Source organism: Sus scrofa, chromosome 13 (assembly GCF_000003025.6).
Source record: "Sus scrofa isolate TJ Tabasco breed Duroc chromosome 13, Sscrofa11.1, whole genome shotgun sequence".
Lineage (NCBI taxonomy): Eukaryota > Metazoa > Chordata > Mammalia > Artiodactyla > Suidae > Sus > Sus scrofa.
The window spans coordinates 43,768,732-43,786,719 of NC_010455.5; the positions used below are offsets into that span (position 1 = coordinate 43,768,732).

Below are 17,988 nucleotides of genomic sequence, written 5' to 3' on the forward strand. Positions count from 1 at the left end.
CGCGACCCCTGAGGTCTCACCTCACCTCCATCCGTCTAGTCCTTATCCCCATCTGCTTTCAGCTTGGTGTTTCTTTTTTAAACAAAATCACCATCATTTTAATGTTAGTGGTGACTTCTTTTAAAGACTTTGAATGTACACTCTGTTCCACGTTTATTTTTTCTTTGCATTGAAACAATTATTTCAATCAATATTTAGTCTTCGAAAAAAAGCATAACATTTACAATTACAAACTGTGTTACATTTTTACCAGCCTCTCCAAAAGGCTTGTTTAATTTCCCTTGATGCTTGACAATATCTTTTTAGGTTCTGTGAGCAGTAGCTTTTAGTATTAACTTGCAGGGAAGGAGAAGAGGGGAATCCTTCTTTAGAAGAAGCAGCAAACTCAGAGAGCAATCAGGCAGGTAAGAGCCATGCTCCCTCCCTCAGAGCCACAGCCTTGATGTGGTATAGACACCCCCAGATGCCAGTGGCTGCAATAAAATGTTCGTGGGGTGGTATGCAGGACAGCAGGCCCCAGCAAAAGCATTTCAGGGTAGGAACTGTCTGCAAACTCATCATTTTTTTTTAATTCTTTTTTTTTTTTTTTTTTTTTTTTTCCTTTTTTGGACGCCCTGTAGCATATGGAGACCCTGCCAGGGATCAGATTTGAGCCACAGTTGCAACCTACTCCACAGCTGTGGCAGTGCCAGATCCTTAACCCAATGTGCAGGGCCCAGGATGAACCTGTGTGCCACTGCTCCAGAGACACCACCAGCTGCATGGCACCACAGTGGGAACTCCTGCAAACTCATTATTTAATGCTGGTGCTTTCCATTTTTATTTGCTTCAGTCAGGGACGTTCCTCTTTCAGACTGAATCTTGCTCAGAATCCCATTATGTAAACACTCACTGAAAGCTTGGGGATTACCTCCTCTGAGTCAGCACCCGAGCCAAGTATTGAAGGGGTTGTCCAGTTCATGGCTCAGGAAAGCCCATGGCCAGCTCTTGTCCTGCCCTTGAGCTAGGAATGGACCAACTTGGTCAGAGATCTGAGGCTGCTTTGAGCCAGGGTCCAGGGTGCTGCACTCCAACCACCCCACTCCTTTGAGAAAACCCTGAGGTACCTCTTTGGAACTTTCACGCACCAAGGAACCCAGCTTGAAAACCTTTGGTTTTAGAAATAATTACACATGTTCCGTGCTGGTGTTGTCTATGCTAAAAGCCAAGCTGTGATGTCACTTGTCCTGCAGCACCCCCTAGAGGCATGTGCTCTAAAGATTAAGGAACATAACCCTGGGCAGAACCAGGATGTGGCAAGAAGGGGGTCAGACATGGGCCCTGACCTGACTCCACTGTAGTGCTGCTTGCCTCCTGGTTTTGGGGCAACACAATATGGTTTCAGATGAGTTATTAGTTATTCAATGAGTAATTGTGTACTTTTTAAAAGATACCATTTTTCACTTATGGCAGAGGTTCTTAACCAGAGATGGTTTTGTGCCCCTCCCCTGCAAGGATATTGGGCAACATTTGGAAACGTTTTTAACTTTTTTGGTTATTATGACCGAGGAGAGGGCTGCTCCTGGCATCTCGTGGGTTGAGACCAGGGATGCTGCTAAACACCTTGCAGGGCACAGACCAGCCCCACAGCAGTTACCTGGTTCAAAATGTCAAGCGTGCCATGGTGGAAAAGCTCTGATTCCTAGTATTAACATAAAGTTTCCTTTTCAAAGAAGTTTACTTGAGGGAAAAAAAAATGGTTAATTTAAGGTCAAAAAAAAAGTAGCAATACAGGCTCATGAAGATAGAGTAGATGTCATGAATGTGAACCTCACCTGGAGTATGTGGAAATATATATTTTATTTAAAATAAATTAGAACCAGAGTTCCCGCTGTGGCATACTGGGACCAGAGGCATCTCTGCAGCACCAGGTCACACTTTCAATCCCCGGCTGGGCACAGTGAGTTAAAGGAGGCAGCGTTGCCACAGCTGCAGCGTAGGTAGCCACTGCAGCTTGGATTGGATTCCTGGCCTAGGAAGTCCATATGCCTCAGGGAGTCCCCCCCCCCCCCCAAATAGTATAAAATAGAACAGGCTCTTATATGGACTACCATAGTAGTTTTCAGCCCAGGCTAGTTTACTTGGTCAGGTTCCTTTGGGGGAGATGCATTTCCTATGTAATTCTTTTTGTTCTTGGCTGTGATCTTCCTGGGAGTGTTGGAAAGAACTTTGGGCAGCCTGGAGGAGTTATTTGGCACCAAGGTAGTTTCTTTTCCTTCCAGAAAGTGCCTGGGTCCTTGGAAGTTTCTGTCCCCCACGGAGTGATCTTTGAACTAGGACACATTGTATATCTCCTAGTGTAAGAAACCAGACCCCCCTGAAAACAAGGAGGTTTGCTGGGAGGCTGTAGTCAGGATTCAGGTTGTAGGGGGTAGAGTGTTTGACAGGAGTCCCCACGGATGGCAGAACCACTGGTATTGCAATGGCGTGTCTGTGGTGGCAATTTTTGGTAGGTCAGGACGTGCCATATTTATGTGACTTGGAATTAAATTGGGATTTCTCAGACACCCTCAATTTTCCAACCCCTAATTGAAATACGTAAGGCAGATTGTTGTTTGTTTGAGGAAGTGAACTCTGTGTGAAATTGTCAGGAGAGCTTATTCAGGAGACCCCTGGTGGTGATATAAATGGAAACACATGATGTTCTAAATCCTGCTCAGACTTGGTAATGGACACATGGAACCAGTGTCTGGTTGCAGGAGAATATATGCATTTGTTACCCATAGTCATGTCTCTGCAACAGTGGATTAGCTAATGCCAGGACCTTCAGAAAAATGAAGACAAATTTTGTGGCCCTGTTAAAAAGCAGCTCCTTTTTTTACTGCACACCTGTTATAGGAGCTATCATACACACACACACATACACACAAATAACAAGTGTTGGTGAGGATGTGGAGAAATTGGAACTCTTGTACATTGTTGGTGGCAACGTAAAATGGTGCAGCCACTTGGGAACCAGTATGGAGAGTCCTCAAAAAATTAAAAAAATAGAACTACCATAGGATCTAGCAATCCCAACTCTGGGTATTTACCCAAAAGAATTGAAAGCAGGGTCTTAAAGAGATATTTGTACATTCATGTTCATAGCAACATAGTTTATAGTAGCCAAGGGGTGGGAACAACCCAAGTACCCAATGACAGATGCATTGATAAAACAAAATGGGGTATATACGTATAGTAGAATATTATTCAGCCTTTAAAAGGAAGGCAGTCCTGTCGCATGCTACAGTGTGGATGAACCTTGAGGACATCATGCTTAGTGAAGTAAGACAGTCACGAAAAGACACAGATATATGTGATTCCACTTATATGAGGTATCTAGAGTAGCCAGGTCATAGAGGCAGAAAGTAGGATGTTGGTTGCAAGGGATGGGGTGGTGGTGATGGGGAATTGTTTAATAGGTACAGAGTTTCTGTTTTGCAGATGAAAAAGAGATTCTGGAAGTCAGTAGCATGAACATTGTAATGGACTTAGTCCTGCTGAACTGTACTCTTAGAGATGGTTAAGGCAGTATTGGTAACTTTCATGTGTGTTTTATCACCATTTTTTTAAGTGGCCCCTTAGGAGTTCCCTCGTGGCTTAGCAGGTTAAGGATCTGGCATTGTCACTGCAGTGGCGCATGTTTGATCCCTGTCCCAGGAACTTCCACTGCTGCAGGTGCGGCCAAAAAATACAAGCAGTGCCTTAATTCAAAGCTGTGGGTAGTGTTTAAGGAGTGGCATTACCAGAACAAATGCAACCCAGCTGCATGACTGAATCAGGCTCTGGATTTCTGAGTGTGCAGGTGGTCCTGCTCTTTATCGTTCGTGAAAAGTGAAGGAATCCAGCTCTCCTCAATTCCTGATAGTGGCCTCTTGGATCAAGTTCATTGTAGTCTTGACCACATTCTTGGTCCTGAAGCAGAAAGGGGGCCTTTACCATGGGGTGGGAAGCGCTTTAGATGGGTCCATCTGATGTCTTACTGCCTGTAGCATTTATAGTACATTGTACTCCGTTTTTATTTGCTTCTACTGGGATGAGAGCCAAGCCAGTAAAAGGCAAACAGCATTAATTCAGTGATGACATATGCCACTGAAAACTGTTTTTCTCTTTTTTTTTAATTTTTTTTAAAAAGCAGAATGGAGGCACTTTACTGAGCTTCTGGTGGATGCTTAAATAAAAGCTGGGAGGGGGGCAGGCTATGGACAGGTCATTCAACCTCACCTCCCTCCTGCAAATGCTCGGCGAGGATTAGATATTAGATAGCATTTTGCTCTTAGTCTCCTTTGGACAATGTTTCTGAAACAGGCTCATTTGCTAAGTCCCAGCTCTGGCCTCCCTTCTTCTGTCTGACCTGGCAGCCCTTCATCTCACATCACAACCATGGAAGGGTAGGTAGATATACGTTGATATTCCCTTTCCGTTTTCATCCTCTTACACGCAGATTAGCAAGATGCAGCCCCGGAAAGAGTATGAAGAAGGTCCAGGTTCACAGAGGGGAGTGGCCCACATTGTATAGATGGAGCAGCAGTCTGATTCGTTTCTAATTGGTTGGAAAATAAAATCTCTTTGAAAATAAATATTGCATTGGGAGAGCTGCCTGGTACAGAAACAGTCTCTTCTCTTGAGCCAAGATAGTGATTTCAGAATCCTGGTCAGGAGTTTATTAAACCATGATTTTTACTTTTGATCATAAGGCCTTTATAAAAGCCCCAAGTATGTGTTGTTCTGCTAGTCCCTTGTGGGTCAAAGTACCATTCTGAAGCCTGAAATTAGACTGGCTAGAGGGAGCTGGCAGCAGAAGTCAGGGTGAAGAAAGCAGGTCTGGTGTGTGACATTAGGGAGCAGTGAGGACTGTGGCAAACTAATGAACCACATCCTGTCTTAGAGAGCATGCTGCTTGGTTCCAGCTGACGTTTTACATGTGGGAATGTGGGCCTGTGTTGACAATCTTGAATATTTCCAGAAGCTTCTATTTTTTTAATTTTGATTTTTGATTTTGATTTTTTGTTGTTGTTTTTAACTCAATTGCTTATTAAGTGTTGGCAGCTAACTCACAATTTAGTTAATAAGTCCCAAGGGAGAGATGCCATGCCAGACACATCTGTGGGCTGCCAGTTCACACAACCCATGACAGGCAGGAGTGGAAGGGTTTGTCCTACTGGGAAACCAAACTGGCTGACGAATCAGAGATGGAGGCGAGAAGGAGCTGCATCAACTCAGGGGTCCTTCCCTTGTCCTGGTGTCAGGACTTGGGTGTTACAGAGAGAGGAGAATCTTCCAGGAACTGGGCAGCCAAGCTCTGCTGGAGCTTTCAGGAGGCAGCTAGTTATAAGTGAAGCTCTGAACAAAAGTGAACTGCTCCTAACAGTTGGGAGCATCCAACTGTCTGCACTGTTGCTTGGTTCCATTGAAAGGAAAAGAATAAACATCCTCTGGACACCTCCTTTGTGTCAGGCACGGTGCTTAATGCTAGACTGCTCAGGTCTGGCTTTCCAAGGATACAGCCCATGCAATCACACAGGCCTGTCCTCAGAAGGCCCTGTGCTTGCCTTCGTGTTCTGCTCTCGCCATCATGAAACCCTTTAATCATTTTTGAACATTTTGGATCTGACACAATCTGCTTTGCATGGATGATCTCATTTAATCCTTCTAAGTCCCCTAAGAAGGGTGCATTATCATCTGTTTCCCTTTGAGAGAGGAGCAACCAGAGGCTCAGAGACAGGCAGTCACTTACCCAAGGTCACACAGCTAGAAAGGCCTGAGCTAGAAATTGTAGTTAGGTCTGCCTGACTCTTGAAGGGCAGGCACCCTCATGAAGGTTCTTGCTGTCCCCAAGGGCGCTGCTGAATCCCTCAGTAGAGTGACAGGACCAAATTTCACGTGATTGTGCGGCCAAGGGATAAAATTGGCTCCTGGTACCATGAAGACAAGGCAGGGCTGGGAATTGTAACACGAAATCAGCTTTATCATCCCCACATGGAAGTCCAGCAGCACTCACAGTTTTGCCTGACTTTTATGTAGGAGACCTGTGCAAACCCAGCTGCCTGCCATTGGTCAAAGCCAAGCTCAAACTACCGTCAGAATCATTTCCTTAGGTCTCACACTGCAGGCTGTTGCCGGTCTAAATTCTGCTCCATAGAAACTGCCATTTGGGGGCTGTTCTGAGAGGGTTTTTTTTTTTAATTGTTATTTCCCCAATACAGTTTTTTTTCCTACTGAACAGCAAGGTGACCCAGTTACACATACATGTACACATTCTTTTTTCTCACATTATCATGCTCCATCATAAGTGACTAGACATAGTTCCCAGTGCTACACAGCAGGATCTCATTGCTAATCCATTCCAAAGGCAGTAGTTTGCATCTATGAACCCCAAGCTCCAAATCCACCCCACTCCCTCCCTTTCCCCCTTGGCAACCACAAGTCTGTTCTCCAAGTCCATGATTTTCTTTTCTGTGGAAAGTTTCCTTTGTGCCGTATTTCAGATTACAGATATTTTGGATATTGTTCTCTCCCTCATCCCCTCAGAAAAAAAAAAAAACCTACACAGGTGTCATGAGGTTTTTTTTTTTTGTTGTTGTTGTTTGCCTTTTGCTATTTCTTAGGCCACTCCCTCGGCATATGGAGGTTCCCAGGCTAGGGGTCCAATCGGAGCTATAGCCACCGGCCTACACCAGAGCCACAGCAATGCTGGATCCGAGCCGCGTCTGCAACCTACACCACAGCTCACGGCAACGCCGGATCGTTAACCCACTGAGCAAGGGCAGGGACCGAACCCGCAACCTCATGGTTCCTAGTCGGATTCGTTAACCACTGCGCCACGACAGGAACTCCCTCATGAGGTTTTAGAAAGAGAAATGGCTCAGTCATGAAACCTGGGTGGGAGCCAGCCTACTGAGGCCTCCTCCCCACTGTGCAGGCCTGTGTTCTCTCCCCTGACAGTGAGGAGGCTGTGTTGATGGCTCACAGTCTTCTCTGGATCCTGGAGCTGAGAGTCAGATGAAAATCTAACCCTTGCTTTGTGAGGGAGACAGGAGGGACAGGCAGAATCACCAACACATGGGGTTTCAGAGATGATGTAATGTGCCACTGACTCTCACAAGCCGACCGTCTTTCCCTAGTCCCCCATAAGGTCTAGAAATTCTGGAGTGGTCACTGTTTACTGGCTAGGATCGCAGAAATACCACAGAGGCAGTATCTCTAGGAACTGTGTAGAGGCCTTGGGTGAGGGGCAGTTTTGGCCAAGGGTCCTTTTCAGTGATAGAGGATGAGTAGGAATTTGTATCCTGACTCCTCCACACACCTGCCCAGGCAGGAATCCTTTTCTCTAAGAAGGCAAGGAAAGAAAGACGACGTTGGGTGTGCAAAGGCTTCCTGCGCTGGACACCGAGTTCACTGGACGTTTGGCCTGTAACATCAGCCCTCCTGCCCTGTTTTCCATTTGCAGGACCATTTGGGCTTTGAGATTCCCTGCCACCAGCCAGATAATTACCTGGCTGGGCTGCCTGCTGCTGGAGCTCGGCAAGCTTATTCTCATTTGCAATTGGTTAACCCAGCGGTCCGTAACCAGAGCTTGGTGATTAAAGCATTATGTCAAGGGAGAGGTTGCACATCTGATGCTTGTCTGCCTCAGCTTACAATCTTGCAGTGGCAAGTTCTGAGGCCCCAAACCAGTTCCCTTAATTCAGCCTACAACCCTTGCTGATGTGGCTTCTAACCCTCCCTCTCAGCCCCTCTCCCCCTCCTTCTTCTACCCTCACCCTCTCTGATGGAGGATGCCCTCTCTGGGGAACCCACCTGCCCTTGCATTTGCCTTGGCTAACTCCCCTTCAGGCTTCAGGTCCCGCCCTAAGGTCAGAAAGCCCCTCCAGAATCCCTGGGTGAGAACAGCTGTTCTCCTCAACCCCTTGTGCTTCCCCTGGCGCCACATTCATTTGATTCCAATTGCTTGTTCACATGTCTGCTCCTCCCCATTTAAATTCCTGCCCTGCGGGCACAGGGTTATTCTTGTCTGATGTGCTGCTGTATCCCCATCCGCTAGTACCATGCCTGGCACTCACTCAGGGCTTGGAAAATAGCTGCCTGATGGAAAGCTGTGGAGCAAGGGATCCTGAGAACTGGGCTGGCAGTTAGGAAGGCACGTTATAAAGCACCCATTGTCCTGCTGTGGTTTTTTATCAGAGTGCCTCACTTGCCTGTCCCTGTCTTTTTACCTGTGAGCTGGGCCTAAATCTGGCCCTGCCTGTGCATGTCACAAAAGAGGTGATCAAGGCGCACTGCCTTCAAGGAAACCTGGTAAAAGCTCTATAACCCACTTCTTCATTCCCAGGCCTTGCCTCTTTAACAGTCTGCTCCCAGGGCCAATTATCTCTTTCCTGTTTAGCCCACCTTCTCTCTCTTGCAAACCCAGCCTGATTAGCCCTGCATTTAGTCCATCCTGTGGAGGACGCTCGGGGCTGGCTGAACACTGGCCTCATTTTAGCAGAGCTGGAGGAGTCCTTGCTGAGCACAAGCCAGCCAGCTGCTGCCTTTGGATGTTTCCTTGGGCTTCTCCCTCCCCACAGTGAACCTTTGCTTTCTTGCCCCCTGCCTCTCGTGACTGTCTCTGTGCACCTGTGCTCCTTCCAGCCCCACGCTTCACCTGACCTTCATCTGGGCCACCTGGAGATTTCCAGGCGTCTGCCCCACAGCACAGGAGGCTAAGTTTTTGGTGTGAGGCCGCCGGGAACTTGTGAAGATCCTGGGGGCCTGAGAGAGGCAGAACAAGGAGCTGCTGGGGTAAGAGGCGCTGGTTGACCAGAGAGAATCCTGGACCATTTCACAAGCTTCCCCTCTTAACCCCTAGACTGGCTCCTGTTGAGAGGCTGACGTGTGCTGGGAGCTGTGCAAGGCATGGCTGCTCATCTTAGAGCTGTTAGAAGGGTGGGGTGGGGGGCAGGTAGGAAATGGGATCAGAGAAAAAGCTTTTGAATTAAATTTGAGGATCTCTGGTGACCTGGGGGGTGGGAACCGACGCACAGAGGGGTCTGGGTGCACCTGATGGGATTGCTGTTGTATTGAGTGGCTGGCTGAGATTCTGGGGGAGAGCACTATTGCCCTAGCTTGTGTCCTCCTCTCACCCTTGGCCATGAGATGTGGACAGTTGTCCCATCAGGACTGTCTGTTAGGGAGACCGCATGGTTTCCCAAAGCAGAATTGGGGTGCCGTTTCCAGAGGAAGGGGTAATGGGCGCTAAGCCAACAAAACAATCCCCATTGTAGTCACAGCCAGTCATCTTAGTAAAACCCTGCTGCCCCACCTGCGAGGCTCACCTGCCTCTTTTCAGAGGCAAGTTCGGGGCTACGTTGGGACTTGGGCACATTTCTTAGGTGTATCCCAAGGCCGCTCAGGGTCAGTTACTTTCTTGGAGTGAGGCTGGGTGTCTGTCTCCTGTGCAGCTCTTTTTACAAACATCTTGAACTCTGTCTGCAAGTCCATCCCACTGGTGGTTAAAAGGCGCAGCCTACAGAGAAGGCCCGGTTTGCGTTGGGACTCAGGAGGAGACGGTGTGGGCCATAGATCACCCCTCTCATCTTTGGGCAGCCCAGTTCTCCAAAAACCACCCAAAACCGCAGCCCAATTCTCCATCACACTCTGGCTCCCTGGCTCCTTTTCTCGGCTAACCTCCATCCGCTAACTGACATGGTTTCTCTTTGCAGCAGAGAAGAACACCTCTGGAATGATGAGCCGCTCCTCTCCAGGGAGGATGGAGTGGATCATCCCTCTGATTGTGGTATCAGCCTTGACCTTTGTGTGCCTCATCCTTCTCATTGCTGTGCTCGTTTACTGGAGGTGAGTCAGCCAGGCAGCCCTGACAGGGTGATGTGGGGGCTGGATTCTGCTGTAACTACGCTGCCCTTGTCGGTGGAGGGGGTGAGGGCTGGCCCAAGGGGAGGGAAACCCGTGGGGCCTCTTCATTCAGAAAGTAAGGTAATGACTGATTCACTTAGCTGTACACCTGAAACTCACATAACATTGCAAATCAACTATACACCAATAAAATTAAATTAAAAAAAAAGAAGAAGAAAGAAGAAAGATTAGGTAGCAGGAGTGTTTCTAGTACCACCAACCTGAGAGTCTGCAGGAAATCAGTGGGGTAGAGCCACTATTGGGATTAAGGCACTTAAGATGAGCTCCTAGGATTTAATGCCAAAGAGATTTTTGGCTAGGAATCAGGGAGATCCAGGTTCAAATCCCAGCCCTGCTATTTGCTGGCCACAAACCCCATTTCCACTTTGAGCTTTAGTTACTAAACCTGCACAGTGAGTTAATCAGTTTCATAGCATTTCCCGTTTCCCTGAGACCGTGCTCCCCTTTGTCATAGCCACACAATTGCTCCTCCTGACCTTAAATTTTTTTCATAGCCTTTTGCTGAAAATTCAGTGATAGGAAAGTTTTTGTCATGTTGTATGGTATTTAATACACATGAGCTAAAAATGGCTGATGGAAAGCCCTCCTTATTTATATTATCATCCTCCTTGAACTGGTTCTTACTGCCTCCCACGGGAAGCCTGCTTGCAGCTTCTATTTGAAACGTCTGTGTTTTTTTTTTTTTTTCAGTGATACACTCTCATTTAGTTTAACTGAGTGAGGCAGGCTGCCCACTGGGTTGGCCTGGCTGCCTTCACTGCTCAGACTAAGAGAAGAAGTTCCTGCCCCCTAACAAGCTTCATCAGTTGTGAACAGGTGTCATGTTTCTATCCCTCCCTTGCTCTTTCTTTGGTTTTTATTTATTTTGACTGCCCCACAGCATATGGAGTTCCCAGGCCAGGGATCAGATCCGTGCCACAGTTGCAAACTAAGCCACAGCTGCAGCAATGCCAGATCCTTAACCCACCAGGTTAAGGATTGAACCTGTGTCCAAGTGCTCCCAAGACACTGTAGATCTTGTTGTGCCACAGCAGGAACTCCTATGTATATATATACACACACACATATGTATACATATATATGTGTATATATATATAATACATTATGTGTGTATATATATGTATGTACATGTATATGAATAATATATGTTTATATTCACAGCTTGTTTTAAAATAATCGGAGCTTTAAACTTCTTCTAGTAGATTCTGCCTGTGAGCTTTTACCAAACTCCTAACACTAGTATACAAAAGTGAGCATGAAGAAGAAAGTTCTTATAGAACAAGCAAAGCAAAGTTGCATTAGCATTAGGATGGGTGAGTTAGCTAAGCATGAGAACAGCCTAGAGGAGACAAGGACCTATTTTCTGTCCAATTTTTTTCATAGTTAATAATGTGAAGTAAGGGAGAATTGGGGAGCTCACGTAGGAAATGGGTAACACAGCAGAGACATATATTTCCTCTGGAGATGCAGTTTTGAAGCTAGAACAGTAGTGCTTCTCGCCTGCCTTTTGAGGCTCTTTGAGAATAGATGATGGGCAAACAGACTTGACATGAGGAAGAGTGCTGAGGCAGATCAAAACCTTCTGGAGCTTTTCTCCACTAGTGCCCTGCTGTAAGATGTTGGTGTTTGCTAAAGTTTACATGGTCCTATTTTGGCACTAGCTGCTGTGCCAAGCCCTTGGCAGGTACCATCTCACGTGATTCCTTTTTTTTTTTTTTTTTTTTTGCTTTTTAGGGCTTCTCTTATGGCACGTGGAGGTTCCCAGGCTAGGGGTCAAATTGGAGCTTCAGCTGCTGGCCTGTGCCACAGCCACAGTAACACAGGATTCAAGCCACATCTGTGACCTACACCATAGTTCACGGCAATGCTGGATCCTTAACCCACTGAGCGAGGCCAGGGATCAAATACACATCCTCATGGATACTAGTTGGGTTCATTAACTACTGAGCCATGAAGGGAGCTCTTGATGTAATTCTTAAAACAAGTGTATATGGTGAGGATTGTTACCATCTGTGTTTGTAAAGGAAGGGACTACAAGCTTGGGGAATTGACTTGCCCAGGGTCCTGCAATAAGTGGGAGACTCTAGTTTTGAGCGCAAGATGTCTTCAGTCTGGAACCCATAAGCTTCCTTAACCACCGAGATATATACCCAGTGCTGTACCCAGTGCTGTGAAAGCTGAGCATGATGGATGTTCAGCCAAGTCAGATGGAGTCGGGGTTATTGGGCCTGTTGCGCCAGGGCCTCGTGGTCAGACTCGCCTGCCTGCTTTAACCAGGGGAGGCAAAGGGAACTGACATTTGTGAAGATGCCCACCATGGGCTAAGCAATGTGTGCTCTTCTCATCCACTGCTGGTCAGAACCATGCCTGTTCCAACCACACCTTAAGCACAGCAAAAACAGAGTCATGACGCTGCATGCTCAGGAGCATCAGGCCCAGTACTTTCAGGAGACGGAACAAGGAAGACAGCTTGGCATGTTTTGTGGTTCTGTCTCTGGGATCTGCTGTCTCTCTCTCTCTCTTTCACTGTATGGCCCTTTCTCTTGGGCAGGCCCTCTGCTATCTTTACATAGTGGCCTCTGGCCCCTATTTGACTTTGGACTTGAATCTCCTGATTCCAGTGGAAAGGGACTCTTTCTCCTCCATCAGTGCCAGTGAAGTCCCAAGATGACATTTCTTAGGACTGACTCAGGTCTTTTGTCCATCCCCAGAGCCCTCTGGCAGCCAAGGGGATGAAGACTTGTTGTGCATGGGTCTCATATGTAACTCTGGAACTCATAAATGAGGTCATTGCCACAGAAACCATGTGCGTTGAAGCTGGACAACAGATGTTTTCCCAAAGGACCATCAAGACCCAGAGAGATGACTGACTGGATGCAGGTGCCAGGCAGACAGAAGCAGGCAGTGTCCCCTCTGAAAGCTAGGAAGTTGGAATTAAGGAGGGGAGGGGTTTCCACTGAGAATTAGAACATGGATAGCAGGGGGAATAAACCCGAAAATAGTGGAAAATAAACATGGCAGGTGTATGAGCTCAGCGTGGCCAGCCTTGGGTTTTCAATAGGACTCTAGTGTCACCAGGTGTGTGCCATGCCCTGGAAAAAGGGAGTCTGCTTTCAATATCATCTCAACTCCAGAACAGTTGGAGAGTGCATTTAGGTGTTTAGAAGGTTCAGCTAGGTGTTCGCTATTTGAGAAATAATAAAGCTATTTTACAATTACATGGGCCTCAGATCCCATGTGGGAACTATTCATGTGGTGCTTACAGAGTTGATGCCTCCTACTGTGCTGGGCCTGGTGATCCAGAGCTGAGGTCTCTTCCCTCAAGGCCTTCACAGAAAGGCTGCCGCCACCCCCACCACTACCTGCCCCCCTAGGGGCCCACAGGTGATGAATAGAGTAGAGTATGATGAGTGTGTGGGGAGGAGAAAATTCAGGTTGCTATGGCAGCACGTAGGCGGGACTTGGAGTCGGCCTGGGAAGTGGGGGTTGGTCAAGGAAAGCTCTCTGGAGGATCTGGTGCCCAAGCTGGGCCTTGAAGCAAATAGCCCAAAGCCAGTGAAGCCAGAGGGAGAGAACTCAGGCTATCAGAAGCAGGTACCTGTAGTTCAATGTTGCTGGAATAAAGCATGAAGACTGGAGGGCCTAGACCTTGAAGGCCCAGATGCCACTGCCTGAGCATGATGGAAAGACATGAAGGGCTAAAGCTGCAGGAAGGCAAGATAAGAAAGAGGCAACACTGGGCCAGAATCAGACAGCCTGGATTTGGGGCCAAGCCCCATTGGTCACTCACTATCTATGTCAACTTAGAGCATATATTCCTAACAGGAGTATGATTGTCCCCAAAGGGGTGAAAATGGGTTTGAAGGAGGTGAAAAATCTTTTTTGTGTATCAAGGGCAGATATATATCTATATATAGATATAGATATAGTACATACACAGATATAGTTTGTCACTGATATTAAAATTTCATTGGGAGGATGTGAATAGGAAAAAAATGTCTATGAAGACCCATTAGGGAGTGTCTTAGATAATACTCCTCCACTATCTTCCACGTCCTCCTCTGCAAAATAAAGTCAAGAAATGTGCCCATGGGTTCACGTGAGGATTGGGTCTGAGCTCCGGGAAATGTCATCTCAGTGCCTGGTACGTGGTAAATATCAGATCTCTGACTTTAGGGAAAAATACAAATTTAATTCTGGGTCCTGCTGTGCCTAAAACGAAGCTGTTGTTCTTGAATAAAGAAAATGAGATTTACAGATCTAAATGAATGTTGTCCCAGAAATGTAATCATAGTGTAGAACTACACACACTCCCTAGTCATATGTCCAAGGCTTGAATCATTACTTGAAAATAACGTGTGGAGTTTCCTTCTAGAATTCATTCCTTGGCGTGATTTCAGTTGTGCAAAGTACTTATCCTAGACATGGCTTGAAAGTTAACTGTTTTGGAGTTCCCACTGTGGCGCAGCAGAAATGAATCCAACTAGTATCCATGAGGATACGAGTTCAATCCCTGGCCTCGCTCAGTGAGTCAGGGATCCAATGTTGCCATGAGCTATGGTGTAGGCCGGCAGCTGTGGTGCTGATTTGACCCTTATCCGGAGAACCTCCATATGCCTCAGGTATGGCCCTAAAAAGCAAAAAAGAAAGAAAGAAAGTTACCTGTTTGGAGCTAAACATAGTATAAATTTAGGTGAACCTACTGAGCAGAACCACTTTGGACCAAAAAAAGGCAAGGGTGACTGACTGTAAAGCTAATGAAATTGACTTGGATGATGCTCCTAATGGGCTTAGAGGCAATTGCAGAGGCGCCTACCCCCAAGTCATTAAAGACAAGACCCCACCCACACCCCCCGTCCCTCCCAAAACAACTTTGAAGCCCAGTGGTCAGTGTGGGCAGGACAGAGATAGGGTGCAGATACCCCCAGCACCCAGTGACCTAAGGACATAAAGTGGACTTCTCACCTTGTGAAGTCTGAGGAGCTTGGGCAGCCCTTTCTCACCTGTGGTGGAGGAAACTTGATAGAAAAATTGATGAGGCATCTTGCTTTCCCCTTCATGGCCCAGAAGTGTAATTCTTCTCTCCAGGTTGCTCCCTGTTGGTCAGAAGTGGTCACACACCCCAAGGACATATAAGAATTGAGGGTCACACTGGTATTTGAGAAGCATGGCGAGAAGTATCCTTAAATATATAGGCCCATTGGCATCACTGGGTTAAGAGTGTGTTTCCTGCAAAGGACACCATTGGAGGCCAGTCATTAGTCTCGTATATCACATTTGGCCAAAATGAAAAAATAAAAATCATTTTAAAAATAAAATTAAAAATATAGGTGGCGAGCTCATACATATTTTGGTCAGCTGAAAGGTACACAGAGGTCTCTTGGGGGCTATTTGAGCAGCATTTTTCCCAGTAGCAACATGGATTTGTGGGAGCAATTTCTTTTGAAATATGGTTGGCTGAGATGTTACTGGTAGTTCTTTTTTGAATGCTCCTTTGCAAAGGTCTGCTTTGAAGAGATATAGTCATATCCATAACACTGTAGACATTGCTGTCAAGCTAGGAAGAAACTTGGAGAGTGCTTGGGGACAAGGATCAGGGTGGTGGGGCAGCTAAAAAAGATAAAATTAAGGAAAATATCAACTGACACCGCTTGCTTCCATTTTTATTTTTATTTTTTTATTTTTTATTTTTTGCTTTTTTGGGCCGCACCTGGGGCATATGGAAGTTCCCAGGCTAGGGGTCGGGGCAGAGCTACAGCTGCAGGCCTACACCACAGCCAAAGCAACCCCAGATCTGAACCGCATCTGGGACCTACACCACAGCTCACAGCAGCGCTGGATCCTTAACCCACTGAGCAGGGCACAGGATCAAACCTGCAACCTCGTTCCTAGTCGGATTCATTTGCACTGTGCCACAACGGGAACTCCTTTTTTAAAAATTTTATTTTATTTTTTGTTTTTAAATGGCATCATGTAGGGGTGCAGAGCTGAAAATGTTTTTATTGAAATGAGGGAGAAATCAGTACTTCTTAAAGTGTGCTGCTTTGGCCTTATTCCTAAAGATGGTACCAAAACATACCTTTTGAATGACTACCCTCAGAAAGTGTGTTCCAAGAGCTCCCCCCACCCATCCCCCGTCTTACCAAGACAAGCTGTTTACGTGGCATCAATGTGCTGACATTCCTGAAAAGACTTGGAGCAGCACAGCTGCTGCCGCTCAGAAGAGGAAATTTTGGAGAAGGTTTCTTTGCGATTTGCATAATTTAAGGTAGATGCGGAGAGAAGAGCTCTACACAGGGTGTCCAGGCCATGTGCTAAGGCATGCATCTTTTTTATTTATTAAGTTGTTCCATAGAAGAGCTTAACAACCGTGAGCAAGACATTAGCGTCCACATAGAATTAGGAGTTCTGTGAAGGTATTTTAATTCCTTTTCTGCAGTCTTGAGGGAAATTGCTTTGAAGGCGGCTCTCCTCTCTCTGATGAGCAAAGAAAGGCTTACCCTGAAATAGCTTCTGATAGCTTTAGGCCTATATAGCCAGAACATTTTATTGAGCATGCACCATACCATACATGTGCTAAGGGAATTACACTGCCACCCAGTTAGCATTCCAATCCTAGGAATTACTACATCCATTTTGCAGATCAGAAAACTGAGGCTTGGTAAGACTCACAGTGCTCATCTTTGCTGGATCCTGGATTTGAACCCAGCCAATTTGACTTTATTGCCTGCTGTGTTAATCTTTACTTTATTTTGCCTAGATGAGGAATAGCATGTCTGGAGGCATTTACTTCCTTCCACAGCCTGTTTCTCTAGCACATGTTTGTGTGTTGTAAAGATCCCATCATTTGTATTTGCCAAAAGCACAGAGAAGAAAACTTAAGGGCCAACCATATTACCAGGTGTTTCTGAAGCTGAGTAGATTTTGATGTTGAATAATATCACCTATCAGTTCTGTTCTGAGTCCCAGCTCATCAGTGCTGTCTTACCTTGTGGACAAATTGAGCATCTGAGTGATCATAATTCTAGCTTATAAAAGAATTTCCGAAAGTCTGGAACAGCTTTACTTCTCAGGTTCAGATAGGGCTGAGCTAGCTACACGGTCTCCAGAATAGAAAACTGGAAACTCTTAAGTACGAGTTGTAACATCTAACCCACGTTTGTTAAAGTTGGGTTAGAGGGGGAGTTCCCTGGTGGTCTGGTGGCTAGGATTTGGTGCTTTCACCGCTGTGGTACAGTTCAGTCCCTGGTTTGGGAACCAAGATCCCACATCAAGCCATTTCATGCCATGGCCAAAAAAACCAGTTTGGTATTAGAAGGATTTCACATTCTGATCTGAGAGATCACTGTCCTTCAGCACATGACCGAGCCATCTGTAAATTCTCTGCTAGATCAGTCCATACCAGTTTAGCTTCATCAGCAGATAGAAAAAGGTCTCTCTTTTATTCTCATCTTTAGACTTTCAGAAGTTTTGCCCGGTGTTGGTGCCTCTTCATTAATAACACTGTTTATGAAAGCAAGTGTGTTTTATTGATATGGTATTTCCCCCCCCCCGGATGTTCAGAGGGAGACAGTATAATAAATATGAATGGCAAATGTGGGGGGGGGTTGAGGGGGGTAACAGAACCTCTGACAAACAGATGCATGTGAGGTCAAGTGTGGGCATGTGCTAACACCCTCCTTGCTGGAGGAATGGGTGACCACGTGTGTGTGCACAGTGGAACTCGGATTCCACAGAGCTGCTGTGAGCTGGGCACACGCCCTCTGCCCATCTGCTCTCGCAGCAGGCGCTTCCACGTGTGCTCTCTGGTGACTGAATTTGGTTTAGACATTCCTCTCATCCCACCCCCTTTGTCCGCAGGAAATGCACAAAGGAGACAAGTGCAATAGCAATGATTTCTCCCATGCACTTGATTGCGAGCACACAGCAGGGGCGGGGGGGGGGAACACTGCCGATCACTAAAGCCAATAATGGTGAATTAACACAAAGCAAACATTACCTTATGCTGTTAATGCTCCTAGCAGGCATGGGTGGTGACCAAGGTGTCAGGGACTGCAT

At 46.5% G+C, this 17,988-nt stretch overlaps 1 protein-coding gene across 9 annotated transcripts in view; it reads left to right on the forward strand.

Annotated features, from left to right (window-relative positions):
• PTPRG (protein tyrosine phosphatase, receptor type G) overlaps positions 1–17,988 on the forward strand; it is a 737,058-nt gene that overhangs the window by 635,946 nt on the left and 83,124 nt on the right. For 8 of the 9 annotated variants that reach the window (XM_021070772.1, XM_021070771.1, XM_021070773.1 and 5 more), the window contains one exon: positions 9,720–9,852. In XM_021070772.1, the coding sequence (XP_020926431.1) occupies positions 9,720–9,852 (133 nt within the window). The remainder of the gene's footprint in view (positions 1–9,719; positions 9,853–17,988) is intronic. The other variant, XM_021070768.1, reaches the window with a different exon arrangement.